General features: G+C 40.8%; 1 protein-coding gene across 1 annotated transcript in view; it reads left to right on the forward strand.

Moving 5' to 3' along the window:
* Nucleotides 1-17,627, forward strand: part of TRHDE (thyrotropin releasing hormone degrading enzyme) — a 1,371,551-nt gene that overhangs the window by 1,019,744 nt on the left and 334,180 nt on the right. Inside the window, exon 10 of the mRNA XM_075344896.1 lies at nucleotides 3,578-3,666. Coding sequence (XP_075201011.1) covers nucleotides 3,578-3,666 — 89 coding nt within the window. The remainder of the gene's footprint in view (nucleotides 1-3,577; nucleotides 3,667-17,627) is intronic.

The following is a 17,627-nucleotide window of genomic DNA, read 5'->3' on the forward strand; positions in this document are numbered from 1 at the left end:
CAGTTATATTTATATATCCTGGAAATATCTGCTCCCTCTTCCTTGGAGCAGTACTCCAAACATGTCAGAATGCCAAGGTATCTCCTATGTCTGACAGTGGCATTTAACACGAGCCAATAGGGAGGCGCTTCACTCCATCAGCATGTCCATGATAAGCCACATGGGTTACCATGACAGCTAAAGACCCCTTTACTTGTCATTACATTTCTCCAGTGAAAGTCAGTGTTTAGCTGGTATTCATAAGAGATTGTGATTGTGATTTTCCCTATACATAGCAGTGAAGATGTAATGCTATGCATAGCACAAGCGATCAGTCTACTGCAGCTTTAAGTCCCCTAAGGGGACTTTTACATAGAGTAAAAAGTTTAAAAAAATGTTTAAAACTTTTAAGTTTATAAATATGAAAACAACACAAAATTTCAAATAATACAATGAACAATAAAAAATTCACCTATTTGGTAATGCTGCATTCATAAAAGTCCATTTTATCAAAATGTTAATCCATAAAAATTACTTTAATCTGTAACAGCGTATCAAGAAAAAAATCAAAGCAGCATATTTTTTTTCTCCATTGCAACATTACAATAAATTGCAATAAGGGGTAATCAAAAGATGGTGTCTACCCAAAATAGTATTAGTATGAAATGGAATCTGAAGACACAAAAAAGGAGCCATATGATGGCCCCATGTCCCAAAACTGAAAACGTTAAGGACGCAGAAAATGGCAACACAAGTTAAAACATTTTTTTTATTTTTTTTTGCATCAGCGCTGGAAACAGAAAAAGCAGCGGTAATTGAGTATAATAATACACTCCCACTATATAACATGCATCTATAACACATTTAATGGCTAAAAAACTTAGTGGGAGGGCTTCTTTAAGTTACTTTTCATTTTGGTTGAAGAAGGGATATTTTTTACAAAAGAAACAGTAGAGGTTTTAAAAAAGTGAATCCATAAAAATGCTACAAAAGTATCTAAATAATAATAGAAATTAAAATCAAAGGTTAAAGCTTTGCAAATGTTTGACTTTTTTGCATTTAACAATCATAGGTGCCACAAAAATACTGCTGACTGTTGAGCAAATTAATTTCCATATATGTACCTATAAAGCATCCTCTTTATTTATAGTTAAGGGTTTTTTATCAAGTTTGGGAGACTTTTAAACCAAATATTAATTAATTTTGTTTACGAAGTTTAACTGTTTGTGAAAGTAGCCCTCGAAGTAATGCAAATCTTGGAGTGTAAACCAGGAGGGGCCGAGAGCGCCGGCCACATAGAGACACCTGTCAGCTCAATCATGGTTGAGAATGAAAATCACAAAAATGATGATGGAAGTTGGACAAAAACTGGGTCTTTAGAGGTTTAGGTCAATAGAGGACAAGTGTTACGCTATACAAAGGCTAGTAAGACGTAGAACAGCGAAATCCCCACTAGGTGGCAGCAGAGTAGCGAAAGAGAGACAAAGAAATGCTGTAACGGAAAGGCAGCTGAAGAACAGCAGAGTAATTTCAGCAGGCATTTAACATTCAAGCCACCATGGGGCAATAGAGTAGTCAAACAGTCAGGGTCTAGCCAGGAAAGTCAAGTCACTTCAAAGGGAGAATCAATATCAAAGTCAGAAAACAGAACCAAGTCAGAAGCCGGGAGATCAGGTATGCAGAGGGAAACACAAACAACAGACAAGAGCGGGAAGTCAGGGACCGGGACAGGCAGGCGAACGGAGGAGGGTACAAGTCAGGACACAGTAGCAGGGACGCAGAACAGATTGGGAACACTTACCAGAGCCAGTATACAAGCTGCAAGGCAGGTGTAACCAGCAGCAGGGAAAAGCAAGCCTGGATCATGACAACAAGTTTACTGTTCACAGCACAGGAGATGTCTGTCAAAAACATCTTCTGTGGCCAAGTCATCTTTTTCTGCAGACGGCATTAGAGCAGGTAAGGCTACACATGCTGTTGGTGGAGAAAGTTTTACACACATCAAAAAGGTATGAATGACAGTAAAGGCGGAAAAAGTAATATGTGTGATTTTTTCTTTATGACAAAAACCTAACATTTTAACAGATTTGTGTAGATTCTCATATAGTGTATTTAAAAGTAGACAAGTCATTACTACAGCATCAAATTTGCCCTAAATGGATATCTGCACAGATGAGTGTCTAAATTGTTCGAAATCACCTAAGCAAACTGTCTCTTCAGGGAGGAAGTAGACAAACTCTAGTGCCACCGTTTGGAGGAAGCAATCCTAAAAGTCAAAAGAGACCCTTTAACAAGCCTGGCCATATGACTTAGGGTTTATACCAGATCAGAACCTCAATTTGCTGACATGGTGTTTCAGGATGGTTGTCCCTCGCCAGTGCAAAGCATGAGATTTGATCTGGCTGTATTAGAGGCTTCCTCACTAAAGAGATAATTTGCATATTTCCTAGAGAAGCATTGCAGCTCATAGTCTGTTCACCACTGCCATGTAATGAATGCTTTATCAGTTTACACAAGGAGAATAGCTTCCACTTAGATCACCTCAGCATAAACACAGTTTTAAGTTGTATAAAGGAGAGGACACCTGAACTTTGCCACCTTTAGCATAAAATTTGCCCTAAAGGGATATTTGCACAGATGTGTGCTTAATCCTCATGAAGACTTAAATTATGTCAATGCCTGCACAATAAGAAGTTAAGGTGCAGACTCAAAATGTTTAAATTGTGCGAGAGCACTTAAGGTTGAACACATCAGTATAGGGTTTATGAAGCGGAGGACATCTGAACTTTTCCTCTGAATGCCCTTTCCCATTAAATTGTCCCTTAAGGGATATCTGCACAGATGAGTGCCTAATACACTTTTTAGGAAGGTTTAAATTCTGTCAATGCCTGCCCAGTAAGAGGTTAAGGTGCAGACTAAAAATGTTTAAATTGTATGAGAGCACATCAGGATACACACAGAGGTATAGGATTTATGAACGAGAGGATAAGTGAATGTTGCTCCCTCCTAACCTAGTGAGTAGCAAAATTGTGTGGTAATTGGTGGACCCACTGTTTGAACTGGGTGACCAATTTCATGTGGATAACTTCTACACATGGATCCTTGGCTTTATGTCCCTCTCAGCCAAAGAGATCAAAGCATGTAGAGATATGCCTCTCTAGGTCGAGAGCAGGATCCGATGTAGCACCAACATGCTTTTGGTTAAGTATAAAGACAAGCGGAATGTTCTTCTTTAGCCCACAATAAATGAATATTTTAGCACCCTCACCACTGTATGAGGTACCACTAAACAGACTACAAAATAAAATTCATTCTAGGGTACAATGATAACATAGCAGGAGGTGATCTCTTGGTCAGGAAGGTGAAAACTAGCCTTGGCTTGAAAGGGTAAATGTATGGACCTCAAGAAGGATCCATAAAGCCCATGGGCATCATTTGTTCACGGGTAAACAAAAATCATGCCTACCATACATCGTGTTCTATAAATCCTGGCCTAACTAACTAATACTTGTCAGAATGAAAGACAAAAATACATATGCTTTTATTTTTTATTGTCCATTAAAATAAAGCTAACTTCTTGCATAAATTTACTTTGCAGTTACATTTGGCAGATTCCATTAACTATGGCAGTGGGAAATAGCAGCCACATTGCTCCCCAGACAATTTTATGGGTGTCTAACAAATCAGGTAAGGACAAGTCTAAGTAACCTCAGATGTAAAACTGTAACCATTAAAACAATACAGTGAAGATGATATAAATAATTTATTTTTGACTAGTCTTAATCTCTGTTGTATGTTTTTGCACCTCCAAGATAAATTATAAAATTAACTGTATTTTTTACTTATGTTAAAGTGGTTGTCTGGGATTTGAGAACTGGCAACTTATTCATAGGATTAACCATCAATCCTAGATCAATTAAGGCCCTGTCACACACAGAGATAAATCTTTGGCAGATCTGTGGTTGCAGTGAAATCATGGACATATTGTTGCATTTGTACACAGCCACAAACCTGGCACTGATTGTCCACAATTTCACTGCAACCACAGATCTGCCACAGATTTATCTCTGTGTGTAACAGGGCCTTTAGGGTTCGACACTCAATACCACCACCGATCAGCTGAAATTCATTCCAACAGTGGAAAGATATAAGCAATAAATAGGATAAAAGCCAGTCTAGTACACAGTCTAGTGGCAACTAAAAAGTACAACACTTTAAGTCCAATTCAATTGAATGGTTAATACCCATCAATATTCCTAATCAGCCACTATGCAATGTAAGTGGCTGTTTTGTTCCAACCAATACATTGATTATATAGAGTGTATCTTTCAATTTCAGAATAAATACATAAATAAATTGTATTATAGAAATTGTTTAGTGTTGCTGATAAGTGGTGGTAAAGATCCTGAGACCTTCAAAGATTAGTCAAAATATAGCTCTGAAGTGTGCAGCTCCTGTATAAGCTATGCAGACCTAATGTTGTATTGGCTCAATAGGAAATTTATGGGTCCTTACTAGAGATGAGCGAACTGGTCCCGGTTCGGCTCGAGGCCGGTTCGCCGAACGGGGGTCCCGTTCGAGTTCGGTTCGTCGAACGTTCGACGAACCGAACTCGAACGTATAGGCTAGAATGGGAGGCAATCACAAACACATAAAAATGCATGATAAATGTACACAAACAGTTAATAAACATTGCCATAACACTTACCGGTCCTCGCGATCCCTTCTGCACTCTGTCTCCTGCCGCTATTCCATCCGATGATCGCTGAATCCTCCCGGTGACCTGCACTGCCAGCAGAGATGCAGGACCTATCGTGACGTCAAAATAGCCATGTGACCAGTCACGTGGCTATTATCTCATTGGCTACAGACTGGTCACATGACTATGACACGTCATGTAGGACCTGCGAGTGCATCTCTCCGGTACACGGTGCACATATGTGTATCGCCGTGTACCGGCGACATGCTCTAGCACACGGTCGACTCCCCGTTCCGTTAGGGACCGGCTGACACAGCCGGTCATTAACGGAGATCACCGTTGCCATAGCAACGCAGTTAGCGGTGACGTCACCGCTAACCGCGGCACCGAGAGCACCGTCGCAATGGTAACGCGTCTGTCAGCGTTACCGCTAGCAGCCAGCACTGATCACTCACGGAGTGAAGGCTGCACGCTGCTTCCCGATTGTAGTGATGATTGTAGTGAGGATGAGGTTCCCCAGCCCCAAGTGATGAGCTGGTGAATCTCATCCTTCCTCACTACAATCGTCACTACTACTACACTAGAAAGAAAGAAAATAGAAGAGCAGGATCGTGGAGGGCTGACAGGGGGTAATAAAGATGGCGTCTCTAATGTGTCTGTGTATTTATTTCTATTAAAGTATTTTTTCTCTGTATGGTGTTTTTTTTTAACCCTTTATTGGAGATTCTTAATGGCCGGGTCAAACGTGCCTGACATTAAGAATCTCTGGCTTAATACTGGCTAGTAAAACAAAGCCAGTATTAACTCATGATTACCCAACAAGCCACCCGGCTCCGGGGCTGTTGGAAGAGTTGGATACAGCGCCAGATGATGGCGCTTCTATGAGAGCGCCATTTTCTGGGACGGCTGCGGACTGCAATTCGCAGCAGAGGCGCCCACAAACCTCGGGCTAACCTGTGCTGCGGATTCCAATCCCCAGCTGCCTAGTTGTACCCGCCTGGACACAAAAATATGGCGAAGCCCACGTCATTTGTTTTTTAATTATTTCATGAAATAAGTGAAATAATTAAAAAAAAACGGGCTTCCCTATATTTTTGGTTCCCAGCCGGGTACAAATAGGCAACTGGGGGTTGGAGGCAGCCCGTGGCTGCCAGCTGTACCTGGCTAGCATACACAAATATGGCGAAGCCCACGTCATTTTTTTGGTGGGCAAAAAAATTCTGCATACAGTCCTGGATGGAGTATGCTGAGCCTTGTAGTTCTGCAGCTGCTGTCTGCTCTTCTCCATACAGACAGACAGCAGCTGCAGAACTACAAGGCTCAGCATACTCCATCCAGGACTGTATGCAGAAGTTTTTTGCCCCCTGAAAAAATTATGTGGGCTTCGCCATATTTTTGTATGCTAGCCAGGTACAGCAGGCAGGTACGGCTGCCCCCAACCCCTAGTTGCCTATTTGTACCCGGCTGGGAACCAAAAATAAAGGGAAGCCCTTTTTTTATTATTTCATGAATTTCATGAAATAATTAGAAAACAAATGACGTAGGCTTCGCCCCATTTTTGTGTCCAGCCAGGTACAACTAGGCAGCTGGGGATTGGAATCCGCACCACAGGTTGGCCTGAGCTTTCTGGGCCCCACTGCTGCGAATTGCAGTCTGCAGCCACCTCAGAAAATGGCATTTTCATAGAAGCGCCATCTTCTGGCGCTGTATCCAACTCTTCCAGCACCTGCCTGCTATACCTGGCTAGCATACAAAAATATGGCGAAACACACGTCCTTTTTTTGTAGTTTTTTGGCAAAAAAAATAAAAAATGCTTCCCTGGATTTTCCATTGCCAGTGAAGGTAACACCAAGCAGTGGGGGTTAGCAGCCAGTAGCTGCTTGGATTACCCTTAGCTAGCAATACAAAAAATGCAGCGGGAGCCCATATTTATTTTTTTTAATTATTTATATAAATAACTAAAAATAAAATGGGCTTCCCTGTATTTTGATTGCTGGACATCCCAGTGCTGTAAAAATAAATCTTTAAAAAAATGACATAGCGCTCCGCGGTATTTTTGATTCTCAGCGCAGATAAAGCAGACAGCTATGGGTTGCCACCCCCATCTGCCTGCCGCTACCTTGGTTGGCAATCAAAATACAGGGAAGCCCATTAATTTTTTCTATTTAAAAAATAGTTAAAAAAAAAAAATGACGTTGGGTCCCCCCATTTTTGATAGCCAGCTAGGGTAAAGCAGACGGCTGTAGCCTGAAAACCACAGCTGGCAGCTTTACCGTGGTTGGGGATCCAATGTGGAGGTCCCCTCAGGCTCTTTTTTATAATTATTTTATAAATATTAATAATTACACAAAAAAAGTAGGGTCCCCTCCAAATTGGATCACCAGCCGAGGTAAAGCGGACAGCTGTGGTCTGGTATTCTCAGGGTGGGAAGGTCCATAGTTATTGGGCCTTCACAGCCTAAAAATAGCAGGCCGCAGGCACCCCAGACGTGGCGCATCCACTAGATGCGCCAATCCTGGCGCTTCACCCCAGCTCATCCCGTGCCCTGGTGCAGTGGCAAACGGGGTAATAAATCGGGTTGATACTAGCTGTAAAGTCACCTGAGATCAAGCCCAGCAGTTTGTGATGTCATGGCGTCTATTAGATACCCAACATCATAAACTGTCAGTACTAACAAAAACAAAAAATCGACAAAAGAAATTTATTTGAAAAAACAGTCCTCAAAACATTTCCTCTTTCACCAATTTATTGTAAGAAAAAAAATAAAGGGGTCCCACGACGACTCTGGACCGTCTAGAATATGGGGGGGAGACACTCAGGGAACGTATCCCCCATTTTCTAGGAGTGCGGACCCTTCATGTGAGGAGTGTGGGTGCAATGAATCTGCACTCACTCTCCCCAGGTCCACAGCAGCAGAGTCCATGTCGTAATGGTTGCTACCAAAGCTGCAATGCCCTGCTCATGAGGTAAGGGCATGCCTAATCAGGAGAACTACTGTAGAGGAAGCTCTGCTCACTGGTATATAGGTGCTCAGAGGTAATAATAGATAAAATTAGTGAGTAACCTCGGCACTCTAAATCTCCCAGACTAAGTCAGTAAGTCCCAATGGATAGTAATGCAAAATCACTCTTTATTGGTCCGTATTAAGAACATTTTTTTTTTCATAAGCATATATGTTTTTGTCCAAAACAAGTTACAATTGACGTTTCGGCCTGAGCCTTCGTCAGATTGGACTTATCTGCATGTAATCATGAAAAATGACAATAATCAGTATCACATAAGAGTGAGAGAACAATAACAAAAACTCGAACAATGTAGAGGTACAATTGGGATGCAGCAAAAAAACTGCAGCACAGCAAGAAATGAAACACATGATACAAATCTCATAATACAGTACAAGGACAATATAGTAATGACAAATATGGGGTCAGAGTAGACTTAGACAGCTCTGGTACGAAAGAGATGTCAATCATAAGGTAACATGTGCAGTAGGTGTAGAGCTACAGTATGCATGGCAGAGCTAATGGGTAGACCGACCATAGAAAAAGAACGGAGAAAAAGTGGAGAAAAAGTGGAGAATAAGTGGAGAATAAGTGGAGAAAAAGTGGAGAAAAAGTGGAGAAAAAGTGGAGAAAAAGTGGAGAAAAAGTGGAGAAAAAAATGGAGAAACAGTGGAGAAAAAGTGGAGAATAAGTGGAGAATAAGTGGAGAATAAGTGGAGAAAAAGTGTAGAAAAAGTGTAGAAAAAGTGGAGAAAAAGTGGAGGAAAAGTGGAGAATAAGTGGAGAAAAAAATGGAGAAAAAGTGGAGAAAAAGTGGAGAATAAGTGGAGAATAAGTGGAGAATAAGTGGAGAAAAAGTGGAGAAAAAAAATGGAGAAAAAGTGGAGAAAAAGTGGAGAATAAGTGGAGAAAAAGTGGAGAATAAGTGGAGAAAAAGTGGAGAAAAAGTGGAGAAAAAGTGGAGAAAAAGTGGAGAAAAAGTGGAGAAAAAAATGGAGAAAAAGTGGAGAAAAAGTGGAGAAAAAGTGGAGAAAAAGTGGAGAAAAAAATGGAGAAAAAGTGGAGAAAAAGTGGAGAATAAATGGAGAAAAAGTGGAGAAAAAGTGGAGAAAAAAATGGAGAAAAAGTGGAGAAAAAGTGGAGAAAAAGTGGAGAAAAAGTGGAGAAAAAAATGGAGAAAAAGTGGAGAAAAAGTGGAGAATAAATGGAGAAAAAGTGGAGAAAAAGTGGAGAAAAAAATGGAGAAAAAGTGGAGAAAAAGTGGAGAAAAAGTGGAGAAAAAGTGGAGAAAAAGTGGAGAAAAAAATGAAGAAAAAGTGGAGAAAAAGTGGAGAAAAAGTGGAGAAAAAGTGGAGAAAAAAATTCTCCACTTTTTCTCTATTTTTTCTCCACTTTTTCTCCACTTTTTCTCCATTTTTTTCTCCACTTTTTCTCCACTTTTTCTCCATTTTTTTCTCCACTTTTTCTCCATTTTTTCTCCACTTTTTCTCCACTTTTTCTCCACTTTTTCTCCATAAGTGGAGAAAAAGTGGAGAAAAAAATGGAGAAAAAGTGGAGTAAAAGTGGAGAAAAAGTGGAGAAAAAGTGGAGAAAAAGTGGAGAAAAAGTGAGCACCCTTTGGTGCCTTTCATGTGGCACTAAGGGGTGCTTAGCTTTGTATTTAGCCAAAAAAATGAAAAAAAAAATGACGTAGGGTTCCCCCTAGTTTTGTAGCCAGCTAGGGTAAAGCAGACGGCTGCAGCCTGCAGACCACAGCTGGCAACCTCACCTTGGCTGGTAATCCAAAACTGAGGGCACCCCACGCTGTTATTTTAAATTAAATAAATAATTAAAAAAAAAAAACACGTAGGGGTCCCCCAAAATTGGATCACCAGCCAAGGTAAAGCAGACAGCTGGGGCCTGATATTCTCAGACTAGGGAGGTCAATGGTTATTGGACTCTCCCAAGCCTAAAAATAGCAGGCCGCAGCCACCCCAGAAGTGGCGCATCCATTAGATGCGCCAATCCTGGTGCTTTGCCCCAGCTCATCCCGCGCCCTGGTGCGGTGGCAAACGGGGTAATATATGGGGTTAATACCAGATGTGTAATGTCACCTGGCATCAAGCCCTGGGGTTGGTGAGGTCAGGCGTCTATCAAATACCCGACATCACCAACCCAGTCAGTAATAAAAAAAAATAGACGACAAACACATTTTTATTTGAAAAAACACTCCCCAAAACATTCCCTCTTTAACCAATTTATTAGAATGAAAAACAAATCCAGGTCTGCTGTAATCCAAGGGTTGCCATGATGATCCACACTGTCCCAGTCAATGAAGAGCAGGATGTTCCCCATTGGCTGGGAGAGCAATGCAGTGACCTGAGCTAACATCAATGGGTCAGCCCAGGTCACTGCAGGGGGATGACAAGTGCTGCTGTCAGCGAGGTACATTACCTGCGCTGATCTCCAGCACACTGACAGCCCCTGTCACTGAGGTCAATGACCGCCGCCTTCACAGCCAAATATCGCGAGAGGTCCGTGACGTCACCGCCAGTGTCAGTCTCGGGTCGGAAGCGAGAGGTGATGTGACAAGCGGCGGCCATGGAGGACAGAGAGAGCGCTGAGGTCGGGATGGCGGGACTTCATCACCGCAGGTAAGCCGAGCGGGGGGGGTGTGTGAGAGTGTGTGTGTGTGTGTGTGTATATGTATGTATACATGCCGCGGGCAGGAGGGGGAGGAGTGAGCTGAGCGGGGAAGTGTGGGCTTCCTGCACGTAACTAAGATAAACATCGGGTTACTAACCAAAGTGCTTTGCTTGGATACCCGATGTTTATCTTGGTTACCAGCTTGTTGTGGCAGGCTGCCAGCGATGGCTCCTGCACACTGTAGCTGGGAGGGGGGGGTGTGCGTGTGTGAGAGTGTGTGTGTGTACGTGTGTACATGCCGCGGGCAGGGGCGGAGTGAGCTGAGCGGGAAGTGTGGGCTTCCTGCACGTAACTAAGATAAACATCGGGTTACTAACCAAAGCGCTTTGCTTGGATACCCGATGTTTATCTTGGTTACCAGCTTGTGGCAGGCTGCCAGCGATGGCTCCTGCACACTGTAGCTGTAAAAAGCCCTGCTTTTTGCTGCTAGAACCGTTCTCGAACGTATCTAGAACTATCGAGCTTTTGCAAAAAGCTCGAGTTCTAGTTCGATCTCGAACAGCCCCAAAAATCACTCGAGCTTAGAACTGGAGAACCTCGAACCATGAACCGCGCTCAACTCTAGTCCTTACACTGCTTTGTGAGAGTAAGTGTACAAACCCATGAACTTAGTATTGAGCTCCTACACCACTCTGTGCACTCAGCTTATGTAAGAACACTGTTTTGACAGATCGGTGGAAATCTCAGGACCTGGATTGTCACCTATTAGCAAAACTATGAAGATGTAAAATATAAAACTTTTACAAATTGACAGCTGCAATTTTTAACAGGCAGTCCAAAGCTAATAGTAAACATTATTGGATCAATAGTCCCATGATAGCAATAAAAACTGATTGATAAACTCTATTGGAGTCCAAAAATACTAATGTAGACCTATAAATAGCTCCCCAAGAGAAATGTGCAAATAGTGATAAATCTCAAAGATAAAAAATATTTGCAAATTATTTTAATCATAAATTATTATATTTACAAAAAGTAAAATATTAATAAATAAATAAAAATGGGTTGTGTGGTCAATCAACTGTTGCACTTATGAGGGGGCATGTTGGTGGGTATTGTTGCTGTTGCACAATTGCATTTTTTAGCAGCCTTGACTTTAGGGGTTCTATGGTGCTGTATTTTCTTTAGTCATACTTAATATTGTGCGTTTATTGTTCAGAGTCCCCTTGGGCAATTAATATATAAATTCAGCTTGCTCATGCTATTTATGTATATATCTATGTTCTTGGTTCTTGGTCCATAATTCATGTTGTGATCTTTTGTATGTGTAGGCACTACAACCCCCTTCTTTTTATTCATATGTGTATATTATGTAATGGTTTCTGCCATGGTGTGATATACTACTTTTCACACTGTCTTTTAATTTTTCAGATGTTAATGGGGTATTTTTATTTATTACTTTTATTTCAGTTTTTGTTTATATAATGAATAGTGATTAATAAAGTTTGTACATATTGATATATTTGGAGTTTTCCCTATGGAAAAGGAGAAATTATATGTGCGCTATCTAAGCATAGTGGGTAAATGTCACGGCCAGGTGGACGGGCAGACCCAGGAGGTGGATCCACTGGGCCGAACTCCTAGATGGTAGTAAAGAGTCCGGTAGCTGGAACACTATAAACAGCAGAACAGTCCGTGCCCACGAGTATAGCGGAGAAGTCCCTGGGACCACGGAGTCACGGGTGGTAGTCCGGGTGACGCAGCTCAGGTTCGGAAGCCGAGATGATGTCAGGCGGGGTCCGGAACCTTTGGAGCGAGATGACGAGTCACCGCAGGGATCCGGGATGGTGCGGACTGTCAGGATGGCAGATGGACAGCGTTCGGGGTTCAGGATACGGCAGGACTGGATGGCGAGGCAGGCACGGCTCTACAAGAGAGAGAGGTGAGTATATGCACAGAGACACCAGGAGACCTGACTCCTAGCTTAGGAAACACGAAGATCAGGCCCCGCCCCCTTGGACAATAAACCCCTTTATACCCTGTACCTGATTAGCCTCATTTCCTGTTAATGGACGCTGGCCCTTTAAGAAAGGGTCAGTGACCGCGCGCGCGCCCTAATGCGCATGCGCGCGGCCCGGGTGCCAGAAGCCAGGGAAGGAAGCTGAGAGGAGGACGCAGGGGAGCCGGCTAGGGCCTGGGAAGCCGTCGGGCGCCGGGATCGGAGACCAGGGGGCCTGGGAAGGACGGGCACCGGAGGCTGGAGAGTGGGGAGCGTGGCAGGTGAGCCGGGGAGCGGGGCTGAGGACCCGGGGAGCGGAACAGAGGACCCGGGAAGGGGAGCCAAGGACCCGGGGAGCGTGACAGTAAACTATAGATAGTGAAAAGGTGAGTGTGTGGTATTGCAATCATCTATGAGTGAAAAAATTTAAGCTTTCATAAAGACATTAGTTGGCCAAAGCCAGTGAGAGGACTGTCCGTCCGATGGACTGTGAAGTTTCCTCCTCAGGAGCGCCGAACAGATGAGAGTGTAGGATGTGAGCGCTTGTATTGACGCTTTCTGATATAACGTGAATGTTGATAATCATCATTCACTTTGTATCGGAAAGCACCAATACTTTTGATTACATCCTTTATTTATATTTTTGAGACTTATTCATTATTAGCAAGGGGAATTACGTATTAGTCCCTTTAATTAGGGAGAAAAATATTTGTACTGATTTGAGTATGTAGAAGTTACAGTTTCTCAACTAGGAGTAAAAAATGTTGTTGGGGTCCAAAATAGTTTGCTAATCACAAGATGAAGATTCAGTTAAAATCGGCTTTTTATGAAGCATCCAAAAATATGTTTTAGATAGACAAAACAGGAGTACTGTTTTCAATGATAAGATATTGCTTTTTATCAACAAGCCTTTCCAGCATGAATAGTACTGTCTAGCAAAACACTGGGTATAGCCAGGAAATCGCTGGAAGATATGGCTGTGCAGTGTTTGTGGTTGGCACAAGACAGTAGAGTGCTACCTACTATGGATTGGGCAAGGATATGCTGGTCAGCGGTGTTGGTGGTGCTACTGCTAGCGATAGCATTTTTTTTCCATAATCCAATATTTTTTCTATCACCCTAACATATTTGTTGTCCATGCCATGTATGGATTTATTATATATTTTGGACACATGAATAATGTTTAATTCACTTCTAAACTTTTTTTAACATACTTTAGGAAACTGAAAAATATGACATCAACCAAAAGTAATAGGCACCTGCGGGGTTCACATGATGGGCAAAAGAATGAGCCAACAATAGCCTGGAGTGTATTTATCTCCAATTTGACAATTTAAAGGGAACCTGTCACATGGAAAAATGCTATTAACCTAAAGATATGGGGTTAATCTGCAGGTTAACAGCATTCTAAATATACCCAGCCCCTGCACATTAAACCCGACTGCCCGGAGGAAAAGAACTTTAATTCTTCTGGCAGCTTTCTGATTTCAATCATGGGGAAGGCTTCATTGTGGGTTCAATAAAAAAAATTATACCTGGCTCTACTGCAAAATAATTGGTGCTCTGAAGTAAATAGAATGAATGAGTCAAAAAAGAAAATAACTTCGGCACTCATACAGGAAAAAGTACTGGAGATAACAAAGAGTCTGTTGATTTTTTCTTTCTTGTGGTGAAAAAAAATGAAGAAAATCCCGTTATTACCAATGTTTCAGCCCAAACATGGGCCTTTATCACGGTAGTAAGGATCTATCAACAACAATAAAAAAATATGGTTTCACTTGTACTGTCAATCATGGCGGACAAAGGTCTGCCTTATTAGTAGACAGGAGACAAAAAACTTTTTAAAGGAAACCAATTCCCACTTCCATCAATATGAATAAATAATTTTTGAGATGAGAAATAAAGAAGAAAAAAGCTCCTAATGAACTTAGATTAGGTAATCTGTACCAATGTGTGCCGACTGGGCATTCCGGATATGACCGTGTGACCCCAAACTGAATAACCATACACTCAGCATTGACTGACAGATTTCTCTAATGCTGATCGGCTGTCAGTAAGTGCAGGGGGCATTGTTACAGCTGCATACACATAAATTATTGAACCTCTCGGTGCCACCACAGTGACTAACACCAAAATGCTGCCAGGAGGAACAAAGTTTATTTCCTCCCGGCAGCAGGGTTTAATGTGTAATATCCTGACAGGTTTAGAACGCTATTAGCCTGTAAATTAACCCCATATCTGCAGGTTTATAGCATTTTTCCACATGACAGGTTCCCATTAAGCAAGTGCAACAAGACATCTGCAGAGTTAAATAATTCTGTTTACTATAATAATTTGTTTACAAAGCATGTGAATAGCCCATTGCCAAAAACACCAATTGCAAAAATCTTTTGCCAGAGCATAGCAACACTAACTAAAAATGCTGCAACAGACTACAGCACACATAGGTAGTATACGATTCGAGCAGCTACATAGGAAAGGGTTCTGTACAGTTAGAGCAGTCATTGTGGAATGCCCTACCGCAAGAGTTAGTAATGGCAGACAATACGTATAACATATAACTCATATAACGGCTTTTAAAAAAGGGCTGGATGATTTCCTCATTAAACATAAAATTGTCAGTTATAGATAATTTAGTGACGAAATGTATAATTGATGGAAGATGATTGAACAAGATGGACATAGGTCTTTTTTCAACTAAGGTAAGTACCGTATGTAACATAGCCAAAGAATAATGAAATAGGTAAGCTAAAATTAAAATGTGTGTTACTGTATCTTTTTATTTCACTTTTATTATTTAGCAGAGTAAGATTTTTTTTTGTTTAACCCCTTCACCCCAGGAGATTTTCCGTTTTTCCATTTTTTTCCTCTCCCCTTCTTCCAAGAGCCGTAACATTTTTACTTATCTGTCAATCTTGGCATATAAGGGCTTTTTTTTTGCGAGACGAGTTCCACTTTTAAATGAAACCATGAGTTTTACCATACAGTGTAGTGGAAAATGGCAAAAAAATTCCAAGTGCAAAAACATAGCAAAAAAAGTGCAATTGCATGATCGTTTTTGGGATAGTTTATTCACAGTGTCCACTATATGGTAAAACTGAAGTGTCCTTGTGATGCCTTAATTTGGTATGAGTTTGTAGATACCAAACATGTATAGGTTTACTTGTGTCTAAGGGGTTAAAAAAATTCCTAAATTTGTCCAAAAAAATGGTGCACTTTTTGCGCCATAATCCGTGATCCATAGCATTCTCATTTTTCCGATCTATGGCTCAGTGATGGCTTATTTTTTGCATTTTGATCTAATGTCTTAACAGTACAATTTTTGCGCGAAGCGCGATTTGATCGCCTGTTATCGCATTTTGTGCAACATTCGCATCGACCAAAAAAGGTAATTTTGGCATTTGGAATTTTTTTGCCGCTACGCCGTTAACCGATCAGATTAATTGATTTTATATTTTGATAGATCGGGTGTTTCTGAATGCGGCAATACCAAATATGTGTATATTTTTTTAACCCTTTAATTTTCAATGGGGTGAATAGGGAATGATTTGAAGGTTTAGGTTCTTTATTTTTTTAAAACTTTTTTTACTTTTTTTTATTTTACTAGATCCCCTAGGGGACTATAACAATCAGTAGACTGATCGCTCATTTTTTCTTGTAGCTCAAAGCAGCATTGCTCGGATCTGTAGAAAAGTAGCTCTCCTTTCACACACTGCCCTCTGCTGGCTGTAAGAGGAACTGACTCCTGATAGCTGCAGGAATCATCATATGGTCCTGTGCTACCATTGTAACCATTGGATCCACGTGATCACATCATGTGACTTCCAATGGAGTCGGGTAAGTGAACGCTTACCGTGACCCACTGTTACATCACGCTGTGAGATTTTCACAGTGCACTGTAAGGGGTTAACAGGCACGAGTGGGTAGCGAATCAACTCGTGCTTGATAGCCGCACATGTCAGCTGTTCAAATCAGCTGACATGTTCAGCGATTGCTGCCGACTGACCGTGGCAGCAGGCAGGGATTAACCTGACACGATCTATGACGTACTCCGTACGTCATGTGTCTTGAAGAGGTTAAAATTCTTAACCTCAAGTAAAGAGGTCACTAGGTAGGTACTAGCTTGGAAAATTAATTATGGCAATTTACAGCTAGTGGTATTGTTGTAGTGTCTACAATTGTTCAATGTGACAAGTCAATAATTTGCAAAATGTTAACTTTTTTTATTGCTTCTTATTTTTCTTATGATTTTTATTTATTTATACATAACGCTATTGCATATATAGAAAATCTTGATATTCAAATTTGATTTTTATCCTTTTGATATTTTTCAATCACTGTCTATTGTGTGGTGTTTATTTTTATATGATGGTAAGATATACGTTCATACGATTAAATACATTTATACAGTATATATTTTTAAACACTGACAATCTTCTCTTTTTAATTGTAAAGTGCTGCAGACTATTTTGGCACTATTAAAATAAAATTATTGTTATTATAATAATATTAATAAAACTAGAGCTTAATTTTAGAAAGCCCAAGATGCTAGGTTGTGAAGTCGCTATATGTGGGTGCAAAATTCGGAATGAACATGCGGCCACAGCAGACAGTATGGTAGTGGGGTGTACAATATCTAACTTAGACAATTAAAACAGGTATTTTAAAAAATAAAAAATACTTTTCATATGAAAAGCAAAAAAAAAAGAATGGTCACATGCCTTTATAAAACAAAATGGGTTCAGAAAATCTAGGTAGAATTAAGTCTTAATAGCAGCAACTTCAACTGGCCACGTTGTTTAGCTGACGTGTATGCGTTTAATATTAGCTTATGACAGCAAAAAGTGTGCCAAAAATAATTATTTCAACCAATTTGCCCACCTGATTACATAAACAATTGTGATTAAGTTTCAAGGTGATGAAGATTTATCATTAATAAAAAAAATTATTTTAAAGTCTCAATATACAGGCATCCCACTCTCAGTGACACAAGAAAATACAAGGCTTGAATTTGCAAAAATAGAAATGGGAGATTTAATATTAAGCCTCCTTGCTTGTACTGAGTGAAAAAAATGCATCTGTTAAGGCTTTGTCAATATATTCCCAGTCACAGTGATTAACTATACAGCTACAACAGTTCCCTATAAGTCACTGGAATCATTGGCTTAATATTAATGTTCATAAACTAGGATTGTCACACTGAGTGACTATACATCTACATCAGTTCCCTCCCTATAAATAACTTGAATCATTTGAATAGTATTACTGTTCACAAACTACCGTATTTTTCGCTTTATAAGACGCACTTTTCTTCCCCCAAATT

Source organism: Anomaloglossus baeobatrachus, chromosome 4 (genome assembly GCF_048569485.1).
Source record: "Anomaloglossus baeobatrachus isolate aAnoBae1 chromosome 4, aAnoBae1.hap1, whole genome shotgun sequence".
In the NCBI taxonomy this organism is placed as follows: domain Eukaryota; kingdom Metazoa; phylum Chordata; class Amphibia; order Anura; family Aromobatidae; genus Anomaloglossus; species Anomaloglossus baeobatrachus.